Source organism: Aspergillus tanneri, assembly GCF_003426965.1.
Source record: "Aspergillus tanneri strain NIH1004 chromosome Unknown AapTan_5_pilon_pilon_pilon, whole genome shotgun sequence".
Taxonomy (NCBI): domain Eukaryota; kingdom Fungi; phylum Ascomycota; class Eurotiomycetes; order Eurotiales; family Aspergillaceae; genus Aspergillus; species Aspergillus tanneri.
Window position 1 is genome coordinate 3,296,745 of NW_022984632.1, and position 22,836 is coordinate 3,319,580.

Consider the following 22,836-nt stretch of genomic DNA (forward strand, 5'->3'; position numbering starts at 1 on the left):
TGTCAGCCCGAGATGATTTGCTTTGAAGCTATTCACACTTTCACAGGTCCCTTGTGGTTGGTGGAGATCGATCATCCGACATGACCAACTACGCTTTTCAAATTCATGATAAGATTGAGATGGCATGTTGACAAATTCAATTGATATCATTGAAAATGTTCAATAATAGAAACCCTTTGTTCCGTAAGAGCTGCGAAGACTGATGGGATAAGGAATAGCGTACATTCTTGACGTCCGCCTGCATACCAGTCTCATTCCCAAATACCCTGCTACGCATTTTAATAGGGCAACAGGCTTCGGGTATGGCTTCGGTTCTCTTGGCCTAATGATGAAAGCGTCAGGCCAAGAATAAAGTTCCCTGAAGACGGACAACTTGCGAGTCGTCCGACTTTTTAGATGTTGATAGCCTGCAAGCGTGAGGCTATCATTTTCTCAAAATCGCTCTCAACTACTGGTTTAATTGAGCAACCCAAACAGACCTAGTTTTGTCAATTATCAACCGAATAGTCAAGCGCAAGTCCTGTAGATCTTCCATTCAACAGTCAACATAGGGTAGATGATGACTACAGACCAGGTACAGTCATCGTCTAGTTCCTCAACAAAGCCAATCATTTGAGATGTAAATACCAGACAGTTCTGACTGCCACAGTTATGCAATATATCCAATGAGCTGCAGGTATATCTCGTAGTCGAAGTGCTGCCTGCTGATGAAGAGCCCTTTAGAGGACAAAACGGATAAGAGCACTTGATTCCGTGACGCGCGTCCAGGAAACAAACACTGCAAACATACATGCTCGATAGTAAAGCTCGATAAACAAGCAGGTCAAGTTAATTTCAATATATTCACAATTATTCCTGGGGTATCTTTTGTACATGTAAACCCTTCTGTATCTGCATCCCTGAGCACCTGTGGCCAATTCCTTCCAAATGGGATATGTAAATCAAGTCCAATCTTGCTCCTAATCCCATTCTAACCTGACATATAGTGCAGAAACATAGAAACCGAAAAGAAATAATAATGCAGCTTCCGTGCATGTCCAATACTCCCCGCTAAATCAACCACCTGTATGAAGCCCGTAAATCAAGAGAAATAAATAGAATCGATTAACCACCAAGCGCCAAACAACATTCAACCTGAATGATTAGCCATATGGAGCACTTATAATATATACCAACACTGTCCAAAACAATAGTATTTCATTGTGGAGGCCTCGAGCCCTCACTGGCGTCGGTACTACCATTGTGGTATTGCGACGGATGGGAAGCAGTAGGAGGATATGATTGGTCCACCGGATATCGGTTGGAGGGCTCCTGGTTAGACTCTTCCTGTTGTCTCACTGAAATCGATCGTTCCCCAAGCTCATTCGCCAGTTCATCCGTAAAACTCGCCCTCTCCGTTTCATGAAGAGCTTGACTTGCAGGTGGAGGCTCATTAGAGGGCCCGTCAAAACCAATAAGCGCTGCGGCCTCGGGGTCATAACGTAGCTCATAGTTTCCATTGCCGAAATCACCCTCCCCCTCGGATGTAGTCCATGGTGCGGCTGTTCGAGTCTGTGGCTGAATCACCCTTACAGGTAAATTGGGGCGAACGGTTGTGTTGTGTCGGCGAGGCGACGGTTCCAGAATGCTGGAATTGTTGAACCACTGCGGCGACCATGTCTGCTGGCCTCGATGCCGGGCAGGAATAACCGTCACTGGCAACGGGGTATCTGACCCTTGACGTCCAGAGCCGGGCCGTGTCCTTCGACTGAAAGGTAAAAGAGTGGTCGACACTTGTGAACCGCGCCGTGCACCGCTCTGCCCCTCATGCAAATTCTCCTCCTCTTCATTAGGAATTTGGTCCTCGGCTTGTGCTGATGCGACTTCCCTTGGTAGCGATGCGCGCCGACGCTTAAAGGGGTTCAGAACAGTCCTCCACCTGTGGTCGGCAACAATCTGGGGCGAGTGCTCCCTATTTTGCATTTCAGAGCCATCATGGGCTGTATTCGTTTGCTGTTCCTCCATGGATGTTGCCAATTCTTTGGCAGCGACTGCCTCATCACTAAGCTCCCCTTCCTCCTCCATGTGGGGCATGACAACTGGTGGAGTTGGGCTAGAAACGGGGTGGTAATGAACATTATACACCGTGCTAGCGGCACTCGTGGTGTCAGCCCGGCTGACAGGTGTGGCGGCTGCCGGCGGGGGTGTGGGCCGGGCTGCTCTCCGACGACGGGGATCAATAGAAGAGTTGCGGTTTTGGGCTTCAGGGCGAGATTGCCAAGTGCGGTTACCATTCGGAAGGCCAACCCTGGTTCGTAAAGGCCGATGGCCTAAGCCCATCATGCCTCCCCAACCAGAAGACACGCCGGTGCCTCCGCCTCGGTCATTTCCAGTGTTATTTTGACGAGGCCAATCAACCTCTTCGGACGGAGTCACTTCCAGCATTTCATCTCCATCAAAGATCTCTCTACCAAGAATCCCATCCTTTCGTTCATCTCGTTCCAGAGCTTCAATCCGCTCTACCCATTCCCAAACGACAACACTCGCCGCAGCGGATCCTACCCACCTTACATAGGTACCCCACCCAGCAATTTCTGGCTTCGCGATGTCCAACACAAAGAAAACCACAGGGATTAGTATTGCACACAGAGACAATAGAGCTACAAGACAAATGTTTCTCATCTTCGGGTGGAAGAATGCAAATTTATGTTTCGATAGCGAGTAAAAAATAACCCATGCGGCGTAAAGTAGATTGAGGGCAAGTTCAAAAAGATAGCTGAGAGCGGGAATCGCGTCGTCGTACAGTCGTGGTCGTGTTGTATTGGTCTGGACTAGGAACTTATCGAGGATGCTGAATATCGTGTCCAACACAATCAACGCGAACCCAGCCCATTTGATCATTATCTTCTCTTTGTGCCGCGGGAAGAGCCGAATCAACGTTTGCACCTGGGCAAGCCACAGGAATGTGCTGGAAATGACCCTTACAACGCGGATCTCCACGCCATCAATAACCTCCTCGGCTAGTGCTTCCGCATCAGAGTACCCGTGAATATACTGATCTTCAGCAACTCTGAATGAATCGGCCGTCGCGATAGTCAATGAGATTGCGACTAGTATTGCAGCGACCTTTTGCAGCCATGGCCTGCCTCCAACTCCCACGACCGATGAATTATCACTGTATGAGCCGCTGATCATACCATGGCGGCCAAGAAAGTTCGCGCCGCCACCAGGGCCACCAACATAGAAAGTGCGAGGTGTTATGAGAAGGATAATAACAAGCAGATAGCTAACAATAGTCGCGCATCCGATGGCGTACAGTTGTGGAGTCACCGAAGCATAAAAGGGATCACGGGTATCGAGCATAGGGGACGCATGACTGGTCACTGTCGGCGAACTCGTACAGGCCGGCTCAAATATTGCATTCTCGGTAAGGGTTAAAGCGTACGTGCGATTCAAATATACAGCACCTAAACATACGACATTGGCACGTAAAAGGTCAGTCAAAAATCATTTAATACAACGAAACATTTCAGCAACGGAGAAACCAGCCAGCATAGACCATTAACAGAGGGCATATGGGGTGTAAATTGCAAATAGCCTACCGTCGCTGGGGAGGAGGAACGGAGTACACCCAGGTCGATATGTCTTCGTGGAGGTACTTGATGGCTGCGCCCATATCTGGCGAGGAACCAGGCGGGTGTAGTCCTCCATGATCGGTCGGACAATCTGTGCGACTCGTATAGTAGACTATACAGCTCATATAGACGGCAGAAAGGATTTGAAGAGTTTGATTTGCCCCCTTAGGCCCCCATTCTTGCGTTGAGAGAGGTCAATTGCCGACACGAATGATTAAACTGCGGGTGACGGTCGGGGGATAGATTTCGCAAGGAAATCAAGGGACGTAAAGAAGGATGGCCGCGAGGCTAGGATATAAAAGTCTATAAACACGGGAGGACGACCGGATAAACAGTCAATCAAGCAAGCAATGATTCAGCTAGACGAGGTAGACAAGTGAGGGAGCGCGCTGTTCGACGAGAGGATCCGCCACTGAGTCCAGACTTCGGTCCGTGTCTCACCGCCTGCAGTTTTGGGTACAACTCAACAGATCTGCAATAGCATTTTTCTAGAGGACGTAGATAGTAATTGCTAAATTAACTAGTTTAAATAGATTATACTAGCTACTACCTCGCACGGAGTCCAGATTACTAGTTCTCATAGTACTTATATGCAGGGTGGGCCGAGTTCGGGACAACATGAATTGTGGTTCGCTACTGTTCCTGCTGGGCTTCTTGGTCGCTGATCTTGCCTTGATGAGACTTTGCAGACTTCTCTCTTTAAAGGGTTTTGTTTTAAACCAGATATTTGCTAGTAGTAGACTTAAATCGTTGGAAGGAACGATTGCAACAAGTCACACAACAAGACTTTTCTTTGTTCCGGGAAAGTGAAGGTAATCTATATAGTATATATATACACGACAGAAATATAATTTCCTCCTAATTGAACACCACCGTTTTGTGCCCGTTCAACACCACCCGGCGCTCGGTCACATACTTGACGGCCGTAGCCAGCACATTGCTCTCCACGTTGCTACCGGCATGGGTCAATTCCTTCGGACTCATGGCATGGTTGACGCGCACCACGTTCTGTTCAATTATGGGGCCTTCATCCAAGTCGCTAGTGACAAAGTGTGCGGTGGCACCAATGATCTTCACACCGCGGTCGTACGCCTGGTGGTATGGCTTGGCGCCCTTGAACGATGGCAGGAAGCTATGGTGGATGTTGATGATGCGGCCAGACATGGCTTCGCATAGCGTGGGAGACAGAACCTGCATGTACCGAGCCAAAACAACCAGATCGATTTTGTACTCGCGGATGAGCTCCAGGATCTGAGCTTCCTGTTTCTGCTTGGTATCCGGAGTGACCGGAAGGTGGACGAAGGGGATATTGTAGGTTGCCGCTAGAGTGGCAAAGTCTGGGTGATTGGACACAATCAAAGGGACTTCAATAGCGAGCTGACCGGTCGATTGACGGAAGAGGACGTCATTGAGACAGTGGCCGATCTTGGAGACCATGATGAGCACGCGAGCTTTCTGGGTGGCGGGCACGAGCTGGAAGTCCATGGAGAGCGACTTAGCGGTGGGCTCAAAAGCCGCGTAAAGCTCATCAACGGCCTTTTCGGAGGACTCGGCGGCGAAGTGTACACGCATAAAAAATCGCTTCGAGGATGGGTCGCCAAACTGCGATGAGTCAACAATGTTGAGGTTGTTCTCGACCAAGAAAGCGGTCACGGCGTGCACGATGCCCGGCCGGTCGGGGCAAGAGAGGGTAAGGATGAAGCTCGACATTCTGATGTTGAATCCAGAGACGGGTGTTGAAATGAGAAGCTGCTGGTATTAGGGGAGGGAGGTGAGTGAAACTTTTGGAGAATTTGTCTGGACTCCCCTCCACCAGCGTTGCTGAGTCAGGTGGGGCAGATTGATTAGATTAGGGTTTATAGGCTAGGGTTAGTGTTCTGCTGTGTTCCTTAGTAAAGCGAGTCCTTTCCATCCCGATCCCTGTCCTTTTGGATTTCTGTAGGGATAATCTAACCAAGAGTGGACTTCTACACAGGCCGGTCAATAATACATCAACTAAGTAGATAAATGTTCAAGAATTGGCCCCGTTAAGCATAAGCAATCGTTTCAAACCCGCACAAGGAATGTGATGGTTTGGTTGTCTCTGCGCTAGTAGAGATAAAACCACTTGACCATATAAAAAGGTACAAGACGACCGATCGAAGATCAGTCGCATCTAGCGCCCTATATAGTATGTTACAGGTTCAGCCTGTGACAAGGAATACGAGACAAAAAATGAGTTTGTACTGAATCCATCAAAACAGGCATTATAACAACAGCATTCCGATGACTCTGGTGGAATTCCGGTACTTTTCGCGCCACAATTCCAATAACCAGCAATGAACATACGAAAGGCGTGTCATAATTTTGGTGTTACTGTACGGAGGCTGACTTTTCGTCGGTAAGGTGAAGGAACGCAAAAGTGGGCGAGAGTAAGACCAAGGGGAAGATACTTCCAAACAAAGAATGCTCCCAGAATTATAAGAAAATGTCCTCAAGACTATGGGGTAGAAAACGGCGTGTTGGTGCTTTCAGGAGGAAATTGATCTGCAACATTTTCATAGACCTGATACTGTCTAGCCTGACCGTTGGGAAAGGATTTTCCCATGGGAAATCGGGATGGGATTCCCTTCCCGTAAAATCGGGACAATTTTTTTTGGAAAAGTTCGGGAAAGGGAGTATCTCCATCTCGAATTCCTTTTTGTACATAGCCTATCTTATAGGTTCTACGGGCTCAACCCTTGACACTACTATAAATTAGCTAAATTTACAAAATATAATTATCCTATTAACAGTATTTTTTAAGATAATTCATGTATCATAGAATTATATCTAATGTATTTTAGAGACTTGAGTCTGTTCAACCATTATTTTTATACTCCTGTAAGAATCCTCTACCACGAACGGTTTGGAAAAGAGCATAGGGTAGAAAGTGCCTGACTCCTTTCAAGATCATATTTTTGGCCCTCATCACATAGCCTCATCATCTTTCACTTTTTTGAATTCCCTTCCAGTAAAGAATATTCCTTGCTACAGCCAACATAATTATGGTTGCTCTTTCTCTTCCACCAGAAATTATCGCCCAGATTCTTTCCTATATTGCACCTGAGTCACTCGTGCCTTACGCCTAGATCAACACACTATGGCAAGAGATTGTCGAACGACAGACCTTCTCTAACCTCAACCTCACCACCCCCCGACTCTCCGATCTCCAACCCATCATCACCGCACAGAGATGCTCTCTTATTCGCAAAATAAATTTAAAGGTAACGCTAGCAGAATATAGTGTCGCCGAGCGAGTCCAAGTTGAGACTGTCGAAGACCGCAGCCGTAACAATCAAGCATTCACCGAGTCAATCTGCATCATCTTTGACATCTTGAGCTCATGGTACACAAATGGCGAATATGAACATAGTGTCCAACTAACTATTAGCAATGTCTCGCCTAGCGACTTTACTAAGGATTCAAATCGCAGCTATAGACACTTGGTATAAATCGGCCAGGCTCGGATATACTTCACTGGCGGTACATGTCGTCTTACGTGGAGGTACTAAACCAGCGGAGGAGCTTCCTATCGTCCGAGTGATTTCTAATCTCTTTATTAATAATGGAAAAGAGATAAATCTTGCGCCGGCTACAGTGTCAAAGCTAATATCTCGACTACCTAGACTCGATAACGGCGTGGCTGTCTGATAATGAGAGGAAAGATGACAGACATCGGGATAGGCTAAGAAACTGTATCTCCAAAAACTCGCTTCTTCTAATTTCACACTCCGCTTATTCCTTCTTGGTTGTAACTTCAACACTGAATTCGCCATTAGTCTGGTCCAGTGGCCTTTGTCTCTAGAGCAGCTTATTCTTGACTATCCCGGCGAAGCCCTAGAAATATGCAGACTTTCCTCCATCCAAGCACTCCAAACCAGGAGCGGATGCTTTCTGCATAGCACTCCGACAACTGAGCCAGAGGCTCAAAATTATATCTCTGCAAGGCGTTGTGATCTGTCCAGAGCTACTCTGGCCGCAGAACGAAAATGACCAGCCATACTAGCCGAATCTCACCTCCTTCAACCTGACCTATCCAGCTGCCACCCCGTCAGGGATCTGGCTATTCGAGCAGGACCCGCGGTTCCCAAGGTACGATTTCGACCGTAATTCAGAGAACTTGTACATGAAACCACCCATGGATGACGCACCACAAGAAGAATTCCCCGACGAATATCTCACTGCGCCATCACCGATTCTGAATGAGCTTTACACAGCTGCTGTGCATGCCACGCGACGCATGCCAAAATTGGAGGCAATGACTCTTGTCGGGCAGGTCCAGCCAAGGATCAATGGTTTGATAAGGCATCGCATTCTCGTGTGCCAGACGAAGCATGAATTTTACTACGAACGAGAACAGGCCGGGTGAGCTGGGTGGGTTCGTCTGAGTTCCCACTTTCATCTGATACCCTGGGGGCTTGGGAGATAACTGCAAACACGCATGGTCAGTCTAGTTTAATCATTGAAGCAATACAATTCTCTCTTATATTGTTATTGCAGACTAATGGGTTTATAGAATATAGTGGAGATCTAGTTTCTGGTTATATGTACCTGTCTTTAATGCGATATGGGTTCTGCGACAGCTAACTGGTGTTCTTTTCACATTGGGTCAACTCATGAAGTCAAATCAGAGTGTTATTTCTACAGAATCAAATTGCTGGTCACGGCAGTCTTGGGATGTGCTGTCAGGAGTTAATAGGATATTATACATAACATATAGGAAAGAAGCAACAAATTATTTGGCGTATCTAAGATAAATTATTTAGCGCCTGTAAAACTTATATGTGCCTTAAGAACTGCATTATTTAATAAAGTAGTAATTAACAACTATAATGCTGTGCTGTGGCTACAGTAGGTCAAGTAAAGTCGCGGCCGGCTGAACGAATTTTGCCACCATAAAACCCCCCAAATAGCCAAAAGCATCCAAGCCCAGCAATGTTGAATTGCAGGGAAAATATTGAATTTTAGCAGGATCCTATCTGTACTTAGTTGGTGTATTGTAGATATATAGTTATTAAATGCACGAGGTATCCTCTTCTTTCATCGACTTATAGAGATGGTATGCAATACAAACCATTTTATACTACCCCACCACAACACAATATAACTAGCGCTTTGTTGTACCGTCATCGTTGAGATTGGGTGAATAATCGCTTGCACGGGCATAATACGTATCCCCAAGCTCTCGGAATCTCTTAGCCCGGACTTGGTCGTCGTCTGTTAAGTCGGCTAGTTGACCAAGCAGATCCCCAACTCGCGACCTTCAATAACTAGAAGACCATCTTCTTCTGGGTATGCTAGTTCGTCGCCTCATGCCTCGCCTTTGCACCTTGGAACAGTCTGGCCGTCGTCACTTAGAACTGTATTCTCATTGGATTCCATCACAGCGTTCTTATGGCAAGGATGGGGTAGCTTGGAAGATGAATCCAACTAGCACTGTCGGCCTTTAACACAGACACCTGCTTGGTCGTCACCAGCACCGGCACTTTAGGCCTGATAGCAAAAGCCCTGAGGAACTGATATACCTGGACTGCTGGGGCACTTATTAATATATCGCCGCTGGCTGCTGCCCCAAAGTATACTGCACTTTTAGGCACAGTACTTGTTTTGCAACAAAGGTTCTGTGGCCACTGGTAACAGTTTATTAATGCCCGGCTAGAGGGTAAGCAACTATTCCCCTTCTGCAGGTGTATAAGACTGCAAGGCAGCCCTGCCAAGCAAGGAGGGCAGCACAAGTAATTTCAATAGTATCATTAGAGAGGGTATAATAGTTATCAGAACTTTAAACAAAGGACAATACGTAAGAAATGATGTGTACCTTATCTCTCTCGGCTTTATATAGTTAGGGAATGTACATCTCAGCAGGTGCAAAGCTATGTGGCATGATAAAGGAAGTTACTAAGATCTAGGGTCAGGGGATAGCAGGTTAGGAGAAAATAGCTGGGTTATTAATAATAATATTGGATTAATATGTTTGGACCAAATCGCCGGGTGTCCAGCTATGGAACAGACAAAGAACAAGGCATTTTAGGTAATATTATCAGTAACTATTAATCGTGCCATATTACCCAGGTAGACCTTCCTGTACTTTGCCCGTATATTCATCTTTTCACTGGTTCCTGGCCCACCAGCCGCTAAAGGGCCGTTGGAACAGTATGGATAGACCTCTTAGCTATACACTATGTATAGGAGCAATGATAATAACATAACGAATAGACTTGATTTTCGTATCAAGAATGGGCGAGTAAGTTACGTTATCACCACACATGTATAGTAAACCTGAACAGGAAGGTCTCTTAAGCCAGATTGTAATGTTGCGCTCAGGAGTCGGCTGATGGGAACAAATCCTTGGTTTATTGACGTAGCCGTGCAACAACCATGACGTCTAAGCCTCTCTTTCGGCCTAGATATCACACTGTGAAAACAGATATTACGCCACTAGCCTTTTTTCATATCAGCTATACATACAATGGCAATCGGATAATGAATCAGAAAGGATCGAGACTAGCAGGTTACAGATTACCAAAAGGGACTGTTTTATGGTGTTAATGTTTTATGTGAATACTGTTACGAAATACTGTTACTTTAGTTTCCAGGTTTTAGTTTTTTAAGCCTTACTACTCACTGAATTATGGAGGATAAATAAATGGATATTGTCTATTTAGAAACAAGGTAACAGACTTTGGTAACAGTAAAGGGAGAATCCCAGAAGTTTCCCATCCCTCGCCAAGAATTTCGGGAAGGGATTCCCGCCATTCCCATTATCAGTGGCGGTTCCGACCACCCACCGCCTTCCGCCGGTGGGTGGTCGGCAGCGTAAAGGAATTTTCACCGTAAAGGAAGATAATCAATTTCCTACATTTTTGAAGCTATACAGACCAAAAAAGATGCCTAAATCGTCCGAAATTTTAGATATACGCGTAAATGAAGCCGTTGAAGCTGTCCGTCTCGAAAAAAAACCCAATATTGCAAAGATCGCGCGAGAATTCGGGGTTCCTTATCGCACACTCCACGGCCGCATCCATGATCGAAGAAAGCCTCGTACGGCTCGAAATGCACCAAATAAAGCGCTGAATCAGTATCAAGAGGCTGCTTTAAGGCAGTGGATTGCTAAAATGCGTGATATCCACCTCCCGTAACTATCTCATTGCTTTTAGAATGGGCGAACCTTACCGTACAGCGCGTTGATCCTACGCAGAGGTAGCCGATCGTGGGCGTATCCTTCGCTAAAAGGCTTCCTCCTGACCTTAAATTGGGTCCTGTGATTCAAAGGACGAAGGAGAAGAAGCGCTTGGATGCAGAGGATGTCGGACAGCTTTAGTTCTGGTATAATTAGCTTGCCAACTTGCTTAAAGATGTCCCCGCTCGCCTCGTGTATAATTTTAATAAATGCGGCTTTCAACCAGGCAGTGGAAAGCCTCAAAAAGTGCTCGGTACAAAGGGGAGAGTTTCTGATCTTCCTGAAGCCGAGCATGCAGAGAATATTACTGCGCTTGAGTGTATTGCTGCAGATGGCTGGATTATAACTCCGCTTTTTATCTTTAAAGGAAAGAAATTTATAGAGGCCTGGTATAATAAAGCAATTCCCAATTACTATACTGCAGTCACCAATAAAGGCTATATAAACAATGAAATCACACTTGAATGGCTTTAAAAATTTCACGAGGAGACCTAAGATCGTACAAAAAGGAGAAAAACGCGTACTTATCTTCGACGGCCATACAGCTCATAAAACGGTTGAATTTCTTCAACTCTGCGAGACCTATAAGATCCTCCCCTTTTACTTCCGGCCTCATACAACTCATCTCTGCCAACCACTTATGGAAAGCCCTTTCTCACATATAAAACGCATTTCGCAGTGCGAATAACCTCATCGCGCAGTGGTGTGGAGTTCCGGGAGATAAAGCAGATTTTCTACGCGATATTGTTGCCGTACGTGAGAAGACCTTTAATCCACGCCTTATTCGCAACTCCTTTAAAGAACGCGGTATCTTCCCTACAGATGGATCTTTAATTATTGAAGCTATTCAAAATGCTTTACCACCGCTACCAGAAATCTCTGCACCCGATCTTCGCGTGTATAGCGAGAATACGCCTCCTCCGAACCCATTATCTTCAAGCGTTGAAAATACGCCTCCAAAAAGCGCTCAGCAAGTTGAAAAGAATCAGAAGAAGCTATTTACACTCTTAAATAACGATACACCGATTAATCCTCGCGTTGAGCGCTATCTCGGGCGCTTATTTCATCAGCAAAAACTTCAATCCGAACAGCTTGCCGTTATGAATTCAACTCTTGAGCGAATTGAGGCCGCGCAAGCACCTCGAAAGCGCAAAAAGACTAAGCGAGAGGTTCAACGCCTCGGGGATAGTGGCATACTACGCGTAAAGGATGCGAATCGGTCTATCGCGGACAGGAAGGCCAAAGATGATGAAAAGAATAGGAAAGCGGCGAATAAGGCGTATTTGAAGGCGTACAGTCACCCCCCACCAGCGCCCTATATAGAAAATAAAACTACAGATTTAAATACAGTATTGGCAGAGGAATCGGGCGATCAACTTTATTTTATTGATTCTACAGGCGTTTAGTGATAATAATGCGAATTGCTTCATTTTCTTCCTTTACGGTGAAAATTCCTTTACGCTGCCGACCACCCACCGGCGGAAGGCGGTGGGTGGTCGGAACCGCCACTGATAATATAAAGGGCTGGAGTCGTTTGACCTCTCGGGCCAATGTCCCTATTATCCCTGTTGTCCCTGTTGTCCCTATTGGCCCTTTTGGCCCTCGATCCATGTCATTTTCCTCTTCCTTTATTCCCTTCTTCAACGATTCCTTTTTGTATATAGCCTATCTTATAGGCTCTACGGGTTCAGCCCCTGACATATTCCTATTCTTTAAAGGGATTCCTATCCCATGGCACTCCATTATACAAACAGGACGAGAATTTTTAAGTATATGGGTGTCAGGAGCTGAACCCGTAGAACCTAAGTTAGGTTATACACAAAAAGGAATCGTTGAAGAGAATAAAGAGGAAAATGACATGGATCGAGGGCCAAAAGGGCCAGTAGGGACAGTAGGGACAGTAGGGACAGTGGGGACAATAGGGACAACAGGGACAACGGGGACAATTGGCCCGAGAGGTCAAACGGGCTCCAGCCCTTTACACAATATGGGAATTTCCCTCCTAAATTTTAAATATCCCGAAATAATCCCATCCCGATATTGGCACGGGTGGGATATTCCTCAAAATTTCTAAAAAATCGTCACGATTTTAAGGGAAGGGAATCCCATACCGATTTCCCGTCTTCCCAACGGTCAGCCCACTTTCAAATGTTGTCCGGATTTACCAAAATGGAATAGTACACAGAGTTTCATGCCTGAGGCAGTCCTCCTGGTTGTTCTAGTGCTTTCGCCTTTCGCTATAACATCCACAACTTCGGTTCTGTATCATCCTTCCAATAGCTCTAGCAATGAAGGAAGAATAGGGAGTTTTGTATCGCGATAGATAACCCCCTCGGACTACGATAAATGGTCGGATGATGATGACTTCATCTGCCGTACATCCCGGCTATGCGGTCGGCAGTTTGTCGGCGTTTTCCTGATCCGGAGAGACCGCCTCAAAGTCACTCCTATGCTGTCCATCATCCCCTCCTTTTTCGCCAACTTCATCTTCAACTATTCCTGGCCGACGAATATATATATTCACCATGGCGAAACCGGGCCTTTTGTATGTGACAATGCAGCCCCGCGATTCACTTCCCGCGGCTCAGTTCCACGACTGGTATAATAATGAACACGGGCCATTGCGCTTGCGCCTGCCCTTTGTCACCAATGGCTTTCGCTATCGCGCCACTGATGGACTGGAACCCGAGTGGGTGGCTCTGTATGATGTTACGGACATGAACGAGTTGACCCGGGAGTCTTATCAGGCTCTTCGCGGCGATCGCATTAAAACTCCACGTGAAAAGGCTACTATGGCCCAGATTGCCGTCGATCGCTGTGTATACGATCTCCTCGACGATCAGAATACAGCCAACTACAAACCTCTCGAAGAGCAACTAGATCATGATGCTGACGGCTCCGTTCTGGTCGCTGTCTTTCTCAGTTTGCCCGCCGACTCTGCCAAGGAGGACGATCTCAACCGCTGGTATCGCGAAGAACATATCCCTATGCTGAGTCGAGTACCAGGATGGCGTCGTAGCCGCCGTTTTGTTACGGCTACCATTGATCCAAATGCCCCTCGAGAATTCCTTGCCCTTCATGAATACAGTCCATCAAACGGACTTGGAGGCCCGGAGCACAAAGCTACCATGGCCACCCCCTGGCATGATCGCCTTATGAGCGAGGTGGTGATACAGAAGAGACGCCGTGTCTACCAATGGGCGTACACATTTGGCCCCGCGCCACGCGAACTATCGTCTCTCACCTCTCCGGAAGTTGCTGGGCCCTGGGCCTCCAACGATGGCCGTACGCGCACGTTCCCCTCACCCTCGCGACCTGTCGTGGAATCCTTTGTCACCACCCCTGATGGCGTGGACCTCCCGTACCGCTTAGAAGGAAGTGCCGACCCGCACAGCCCGGTGATCGTACTCAGTAATTCGATTCTGGTCGACCATACCATCTGGGACGGTTTCGTCGATACCTTCTTTTCAATCCTATGAACCAGTCCTTCCGCATTCTGCGATACCTCACCCGTGGCCGTCTTCGCGAGTGCGGCGAGACCCCTATTGATATTGACTTGCTGGCGTCGGATATTGTCGCGCTGTTGGACGCCCTGCGCATTCCCACAGCCACTCTGATTGGTGTTAGCCTTGGGGGTGTGACCGTACTGAACGCAGCATTGCGGTATCCCAAGCGTGTCCGCCGGTTCATCGCTTGCGACACCAACAGCGCCTCTCCCGAGTCTAATCGCAAGGCGTGGAACGACCGTGCGGCCCTGGCCGAGAGCGAGCGGGCCGTGTCCCCCACCACCCAGGAGCCCATCATCGGTGAGCAGCTGGCCGAAGCCACGACAAGAAGATGGGTTGTGGATGAGTCGTATTCTACGCAGCCCGAAGTCGCTGCGCGGATTAAGGAGATTGTGTGCAATAATAGTTTGGACGGATTCCGCAAGGCCATGCAGGCACTTTGTGCCTATGACGTGCGCAGCCTCATGGCGGAGGCGCAGGTGCCAGGACTGTTCGTGGTGGGCGAGGGTGATGGGGTGCTTCCCCAGACAATGCAACAGATGGTTAAGGATCTCAAAGGAGACCCTGAATTGAAGGTGATCCCCAAGGCTGGCCATTTACCGATGGTGGAACAACCCGCAGTCTTTACAGAGGTGGTAAATGACTTTCTGCATTCATAGATTTCAGATGAAATTCTTTCATTCTGTTTTTTCTTATCTCAACATCTTTCCTACTTCGTCTTTCGAGATCTCCGTAGATATGAATTTGAAGTACATACAAGAACTTGAAAGCTGCAGTGGTAATAGAGCATGTCCATGATGTATAGTCTTCGTTAAAGTTCTATGTTTTGTTCATGGCTCGTGCTCTCTACATCTTGCAAGGGGATGTGGGTTAGGCGTGTATACTGCTTGGTTATTCCCTTATGAAATTGGCACACCCTGTGTCCACATGCACAGTCTAGGGCATTAGGATGAATTCCACCCTCCCTCCGGGACGACGTTCTTATATTATGAACACCAGCACTCGTCCCTCCCCTCTATAACTCAGGACTTGCCAACAACAGCCTCTATTCCTGATAATCCCGCGAGTGCTGTCTCCCAGGCCACACTAGAGAGTTATCGAGACATACTTCCAGGGATTTCCTCACTGGAAGATCTAATAATCACGACTCACGTAGGATACATTAAATTTTCACTTAGATAGCTTTTCAACCTCCCCCATTTTGCTTCCCACATTGAACATACCAGGCGGGGAGGACTTGACCGATTTCACTTGGGCTACCGCTCTTCTGGCCCTGAATCATGCCTCATCATTCATGGACGCTGCCACAGCTCCGCGAAAGCGCTCCGGACAGCCAGCCCTCGATGGACACTGGACTCAACTCAGGGCAGTTCTGCAGTATCGTCAGTGCCATTGACCTTCTAAAAGGTCTTCTCTCCCTTGTGTTTTTGTCCTGCAGTGCTTTCATTGATGGCCATCACGGGCTCAGCCAACTCCTGATCATCCAATACATAATGGCCGAGAACGAGCAGACAGTTCAGGCAATTAGTGATATATTACAATATAAACACTCCTAGGACAGATATCTTCTCGCCATATTATCGATTACTATTTTAAAAGTCTTGACCTAGTACACCGCGGTGGTGCGGCAGACATCCAGTTTGGATAGTGATAGAGCATGTTGGGATCCCCTAGTTGGATCATCTAATACAGCAATAGGCCGAGCTGTTGGTGGAGAACTATTATGCGGATAGCGAGGATTAAAGTTGCAATGATCGCCAGATTCTCGGTCAACTCCATCGCGTGCAATGGGTAGTGAACACCCTGTCCCAACGCTTCCAAATCAAAGGCTTACACGCGAACCCCCCCGAATTCCTCCAGTTCGGATGTCGTCCTGTATATCGAGAGCTTGTTTCCGATCCCTGGCTTCATGTTGGAGCAGATTGTAAACATGCTTCGGCTATTAGAGATGGGATGCTAATAATATCGCCTGACATTATCCGACATTTATCGGCATTCACCGAATACGGCTATAAATATCCCTCATTTGTGTGACTGCGAGGCTGGGAGTAGACAGCTTCGGCATCCAATTCGGGCAAGGTGCATCAACTGCTTAAATTCTAGGTGTTGGAGAGGCTCCATGTCGCTCAACTTAAGATGAAATAATGAGTTTGATCAATAGCACATCAGTATAGAGTGATGTGAGCTTGAAGAGGCGTTGTCACATTCCAAGCTCTCATCGGCTCCGACTATATAGTCGAACGATGTCTGCGTTGCCCCTGGTGTTATATCATGAAAGGAGATAGCATAAGACCAGAATACCAGTACGTTCTGAGAAAATTGTATAATTTTATATGCATAGGCAAGGTTTGGAGGAAAAGTATGTAGTCCGTCTCAATACATAGGATGACTTCCCTCAAAGTTTCCAAAGAGTACCTCAAACTAACTCTCATCTAGATCCACATCAAAATCCATATTCTCCAGCGTTGTAAAATCCATACCCGTCCAATTATACTGTGAAAACTGTTCAGAGCATTGCGCTGCATGAAAGCGGTGCCGTTGTTGCTGCTGCCATGCTGCTGAAGATTCGAAGACGCCACAGGAGCCCCAACATCTCCCTGGTGAATCCTGGGTATTGCCTTGGGGCCAGAATATTCCTTCCGGGCGTAATACAATCCTTTCAACGACTGCCTCATCTGCTGTAATACCCGTTTCGTCAACGTACTTTCCTCTTCACACTCCAACAACCTAAATCCCTCTAGAATATTAGCTTCCTTTCCTCCGCATGTGGTTCTTCACAGTTGAGGTAATAATCTATTACTAGAACCAAAATCGAACTAAATAATGGATGCATGATAGTCCACATTTTGACGTGATGGAATTCCTCATTTGGTACTGTATTTCTTCGCATAATTAATTCAATAGCACTTCGAGCTATCCGCAGACATACATCCGGCTACATGAGTATTTAGGATCGCGTGCTCCGCGTGCAAGGTAAGGGTGATAGAGATTATTAAAGGAATTCGCGATGAGGCAGTAGAGGCGGGGGTCTGGAGATTTGCTTTGTGCTCGGCTCTTGGACACATTTGAAAACAGGCAGGCGCATCATTTATAAGTCCGTAGAGCCTTTTGTCGAATGTTAGGACGAGGTCGTAGGGGAGCTCTTCTCTGATGTAACTGGAATCTGTGGCGGCGTCGTCGACACCGCGGAATATTACGGAAATACTTGTGCGGAGAATGTAGCAGGTCATATCGGTGGGAACGGTTTCTAGTGGTTGAGCGTAGTTTCCCGAGGAGTTGATGTGCGTATCATCCACGTTGGTGGGCAGATCGACCGCCATGTGTTTTGGGTGTATCATATGATATGCATTCCGCGCTGAGGGCTGCTCATAAGGAAACAATCCTGCTCTCAAGTTGGAAGGATCCTAGATTATGAATAGAACTAACATACTAGTCCGTTGACGCAAGATGTCCCCAAATTCTGCGTTTCGATTCTATGTCAACCCAGTCAACGTTCGCATTTTCCGTTAGCTTTTGTTTGCAGGCGAATCAACTAGGTGAAGGGAGAGCTAAGGAGTAGTCGAACAGTGGTTCTGCTTGCTTCAGGGAGGGTAAAAATGGAAAAGGCTGTTGGTCTATTACTGATCGGATGGCAAGCCCTATGATTGACATGAATGTAGATGCAAATATTTGTACGATCCTTTCTTCGGAATAAGGCGCATTCAGTAATCGCTCGCTGCGGAATTACGTTAACGTAGTCGGACACCGAATGGCCCAAGACACCGAATTGTCCGCTTTCTCACCCTTAAAAACTTTATCTCAATTTTTCTAGTCATTGGTCGATATTATTAAAAATTTCAAAATGAGTGCCATTTCTAAAGATAAAAGGATGCAAATGGCTATCAACGCATGGAATAATGGCCAATTTCAATCAAAAGTGCCTGTGCTAAGGCATTTGATATGCCTAGAAGGACTCTGTGCCATCAACTTAATGGAATAACTTCCCGCAACGAAAAACTTGCTATTAGTCGAAAATTATCCAATCTTGAAGAAGAAACATTAAAAAGCTGGATTATTGATATGTATAGGCGTGGTTTACCACTGCGGATCTCCCAAGTTCGATATCTTGCAGGACTTTTAATATCTGCACGTCAAAAAAGCTTCGTTGTCACCCCAGGCCTCTATCTCAAACCTAGTTAGTGATAAATGGGTTAGTCGATTTATTTCACGCCATGATATTAAATCAAGATATACTCGTCGATACGACTACCAGCGAGCGATGTGTGAAGATCCGCAAGTTATTCAGGGCTGATTTCAATTGGTCCAAAACACTATTCAAAAATATGGTATTTTAGAACAAAATATCTACAGTATGGATGAAACTGGCTTCCAAATGGGTGTGACATTAACAGCTAAAGTTGTCTGCGGTACGGAAACATGCAAATCTGATGCTAGATCAATCCAACCAGGTAATAGAGAATGGGTTACATCAATTGTGACTGTTGGAGGAAGTGGCTGGATTTCACCCCCTCCAGATTATTTTTGCTGGAAAAAAACATCAATCTCAGTGGTATTCTGTTCTACCTAAAGATTATCGATTAAGTCTTAGCGAGAATGGCTGGACTAATAATAATCTGGGACTAGAATGGCTACAAAAAAGTCTTCGACAGCATATAAGATCCCGCACTGTTGGTCAATACCGACTGCTTATTTTGGATGGCCATGGGAGCCATGCAACTGCTGAATTTGATTAATACTGCATGGAATATTTAATTATTCCACTTTATATGCCTCCTTACTCATCTCACCTTCTTCCGCCGCTTGATGTTAGCTGTTTTGCAACTTTAAAGCGCTTTTATGGTCAAAAAGTGCAAGAAATGATGAATAGTGGTATAAAAACTATTGATAAGGTAGATTTTCTATCTATCTATTTATCGGTTCACTCAAAAGCAATGTCATCAACAAATATATTAAGTAGATTCAAAGTTGAATATCAAGTTGAAAATACCAACTCCACCATCTTCTTCAGGCAGTAACCAGTCATTTTACTTGGGAAAAACACCTTATAATCTCTATCAGTTAAACAGACAAAAAGAGCAACTTCTTAAGATTCAAAATCAAAACTTTTTTCCATCGATTGCAGATACTTTGCTTGAAAAAGCTATGAAAGGCAATGAGATATCTATGCAGCAAATAGCTTTATTAAGAGATGAACTTCATCGACGTCAGGCAGCTGAGGAGTACCAGAAAGACAAAAAAAAGTGCCTAGATAGTTTATTCAAGATGCAGGCAGTGTAACTTCTGATAAGGCACTACAAATAATACAGGAAAGGGTGGAGGCAATTCAGGCAGAGGCTCAGGCACCAAGGCTACGGAGGCCCCCTACATGTAGTACATAATTGCAATATTCAGGGCCATAATCGATTGAAGCGCCCTATTAGATAATTCTACACTCATTTTGAATAACGTATTTCATTTGTATGGAGATAAATAACTTCAAAACTATTCAAATTAGGAAGGGATGGAGGGTGGCGAGAGGCGCGACATTCGGTGTCTTGCGACGTTCGGTGTCCGATTACGTTAACTTAGTTAACCAACAGAGGGATTTTCTACAGAGGCGTGGGAGTATATTCAGCATCGAAATAAGGTTCAAGAAGCTCAAGATACCATACCAGTAGAAGCAGTGCCATCTACAGTCGGGCGACGCGTACAGGCGCCACCATGTTGCAATGATTGCAATGCTCTGGGACATAGAAGGACTCATTGTCCTAATCGAAGTAGTAATTAGCTTTTATTAGAAATACAGATTTTGGAGTGTTTTAAATAGCTCCCTTATCACAGATGGGAAGACGTGTCCGGCTCGCTTACTGGTTATGTTATTTGATAAGGTTCGAAAGCTGGAAGGACGTGAATGATGTTTTCAGTAGCCCAGGCAGAAGAATTAAAAGAGTAGCTCTGGAATTTTGGGTAAATCAATATCTAAAAAATACGGATTAGACCCTCAAGATCATTCTATAAGGCCATCTTCTTAAAACCGGAATTCGGCTAGATCATGCAGCCATCGAGGTTCCAATGTCCACGGCGGGGAGGCCATCCAACGCGCAAAAGTTAAGAAGTCAACTTGCCTTGCTAGCTGCAGAGGAGAGGTCCTTATTTAATAGAATTTTCGGCTCCATCGTCTTGGAGTTCTTGCTCAACCATCACGAGTCTGACGAATCGCCGAACGCATACGCCAAAGAAGAACGGGCATTAATTCGCTGCCGCTGGGTAAGAATTTTGACGAAATTTACTAATCAACACACAAAAATCAAACGTGTAATGGGTGCAAGGCTAGATACTCTAAGGAGCACTGGAACACTGTTACTCGAGAGTCCATGGAAGGATGGTTTAACTTGCTCAAGTCGGTGAAGAGGAATACCGTAGAATTGGACGCCAACTGCTGTTCCGCGCCCTGTCTCTCTCATTTCTGAAGACAGATCGACAATAAAGGGCAGAATGGCCGTAATTAGGTTAGAATGCATTTTAGTATTGTGGAAAATTCAATCTAGATACTGTATTCAGAACCCTCAGGGGCATAGACTATGAAGCCAATAACCGGAAATTTCAAGAGGACATCCCGCGCATTGAACAATGGGCTATACAGATAGGACCAAGCTTCGCAACCAAGAAGATCGACCTTACTCATCTCACTAGGAAGAAAGGGGAACAACGTAAAGAGCAATTAGTTGGTTTCACTATTAGTGTTCTTCTCGGTGTCATGGTGGGTATTAAAAAGATCTAAATTTTTAACGCGATCATTCATACTTTTCCTAGGAACTGTAAAATGAACCATGCACTTCTCACCAGAGCGCTTGGGGGTTTTAGTACGGGTTGCTCGTCAAATCCTGGTCGGGTGGTATAGGATGTTTAGGCTAAGGATGTTTCATTGTGGATGGGATGTATCAGAAAGTGTCAACCTTTAGATAGGTACCGCTATTCATATTCAACACTAGTCAACGGTCGCTCGGTCATATACGCCTTGATGTCACCATATTGCGTCATTTCAATTGACCCTTATTTGTTATGTATTTAGTCTTGAATATCACTTAGCTAGAAGAATCAGACCTTCATAGATTCTTGGAGTTGGTACAGGTCAACAGAAGGTTTCAATCTTTCCTCACATTATAGAAACTGCACACTTATACCTTCGGAGAGTACATCTACTATCAATGTATTTGCTGTCAGACTTATCCACTCTGAAACACGACTTCTGGTCAAACAGAGTGATAAAAGCTCAGGCATCGTTGAAAAAGATATATTAATATAAATTACCTCTATTCTGAAGATTACACATGTTAGGAAACACTATAATCTGCCCGACTTGGCGGTGTGGAGTAACTGTCGATCGATTCAGCCCCTGAGGCCTTCAGTTAGTCGAACACCTCAATGAGAATATAGAGAACCACTTAGCAGGCTCAGTTGGTTGAGATGATGCGATTCCTGGTGTTTCCACTGAATAACATCTACTTCTACTTCCTAGTTAGGCTAGTTGGCCTGTAGCTAATAGAATAGCTCCCTGCGCATCATTTACCTTGAATTCCACAACAACTCAAAAAGTATACTTACAAGGGAATTTTTTAAGGTATTGAATAAGACCGTTCATTTCTCTAGGTTTGGATATTAGCCGCATCTGTGATATGGTGGTCCGTCTGTGTGTTATTTCAGGGCCTTAGTCAGTTATACTGGCAGCTGGTCTGCGCCAGAGTCGGCATCGGAATCAGCCAAAGTGCAGTTGAAGCACTCAGTGTTAGCATAATCTCTGATATCATGGGGCCCAGACGCTACGTTACGGTGGGTGAAGGCATTCTTTATATCGGAATTTATGTCGGGGAAGCCGTCAGTGGTCAGATTTCTACGGCCTTCCGGACGACAGGAACCAGCTGGCGGTGGGCGCTGAAAGGCGTGGGCATCTTCGAAATTGGGGTTGGTGTTGTTCTGCGCCTTATTCTATGGCACGAGACGCCCAGAGGAAAGGCGCTAGTCCAGGAGGACTTGCCCACATGCCGCATTCTTTATAGGTATTTGCAACACATCTCTCTCATGCGCTCCTTCTGGCTGTTTACTACTTCGGCCGGAGTGCGTACCCTGGCGGGCTCGGTGTTTGGATACTGGTTGTACCCCAGCTCGCTGAATATCATGTCCAACTACGGGAACGTTGTCGGGATTGTAGGCTCGGTGGCGGCCCTGGCGGGAGGGGCCATTACGTCCTTATTTTGGCCTCGAACCAAGCTTACTCCTTTGTATCTCGTCTCCGTCGGAGGGATCTTCAGCTCTGTCTTCGTTTTACTCATGGTTTTTTCCCGAGATGTGGCAGGCGGGGCTGAGTCGACGGGTATAAATATCCTTTACGGCCATGGTAGCAGCGTATATTACTGCGGAGCTTTGGTTAGACATGGTCAATGGGCTTCTGGTGTTAATGATGCCATCTGAGTTGAAAACGTTCGCTTTTGCAATTTACTCCAGCCTTGTGGTCTTAATCTACTCATCTGGTCCTGAA

The 22,836-nt window shown here is 46.0% G+C and overlaps 5 protein-coding genes across 5 annotated transcripts; 2 read left to right on the forward strand and 3 right to left on the reverse strand.

The window, feature by feature from the left end:
• Positions 1-1,197: 1,197 nt before the first annotated feature.
• RIM21 (PalH/RIM21 family protein) lies at positions 1,198-3,690 on the reverse strand (the record flags this gene model as incomplete). The annotated part of the gene is made up of 2 exons (XM_033575072.1): positions 1,198-3,446; positions 3,639-3,690. 2 exons carry the CDS (start codon positions 3,688-3,690, stop codon positions 1,198-1,200), a joined length of 2,301 nt encoding a protein of 766 aa, XP_033423090.1.
• A 782-nt stretch (positions 3,691-4,472) lies between these two features.
• On the reverse strand, positions 4,473-5,324 carry ATNIH1004_010504 (formyltetrahydrofolate deformylase; the record flags this gene model as incomplete). Its single annotated transcript, XM_033575073.1, has 1 exon — positions 4,473-5,324. The coding sequence occupies one exon, from the start codon at positions 5,322-5,324 to the stop codon at positions 4,473-4,475; it is 852 nt and encodes a 283-aa protein (XP_033423091.1).
• Positions 5,325-13,340: 8,016 nt separating this feature from the next.
• On the forward strand, positions 13,341-14,980 carry ATNIH1004_010505 (putative alpha/beta hydrolase; the record flags this gene model as incomplete). Its single annotated transcript, XM_033575074.1, has 2 exons — positions 13,341-14,219; positions 14,300-14,980. The coding sequence occupies 2 exons, from the start codon at positions 13,341-13,343 to the stop codon at positions 14,978-14,980; spliced, it is 1,560 nt and encodes a 519-aa protein (XP_033423092.1).
• Positions 14,981-16,742: 1,762 nt separating this feature from the next.
• On the reverse strand, positions 16,743-17,641 carry ATNIH1004_010506 (uncharacterized protein; the record flags this gene model as incomplete). The annotated part of the gene is made up of 2 exons (XM_033575075.1): positions 16,743-16,999; positions 17,251-17,641. The coding sequence occupies 2 exons, from the start codon at positions 17,639-17,641 to the stop codon at positions 16,743-16,745; spliced, it is 648 nt and encodes a 215-aa protein (XP_033423093.1).
• A 4,465-nt stretch (positions 17,642-22,106) lies between these two features.
• Positions 22,107-22,769, forward strand: ATNIH1004_010507 (uncharacterized protein; the record flags this gene model as incomplete). Its single annotated transcript, XM_033575076.1, has 1 exon — positions 22,107-22,769. The coding sequence occupies one exon, from the start codon at positions 22,107-22,109 to the stop codon at positions 22,767-22,769; it is 663 nt and encodes a 220-aa protein (XP_033423094.1).
• Positions 22,770-22,836: the final 67 nt, after the last annotated feature.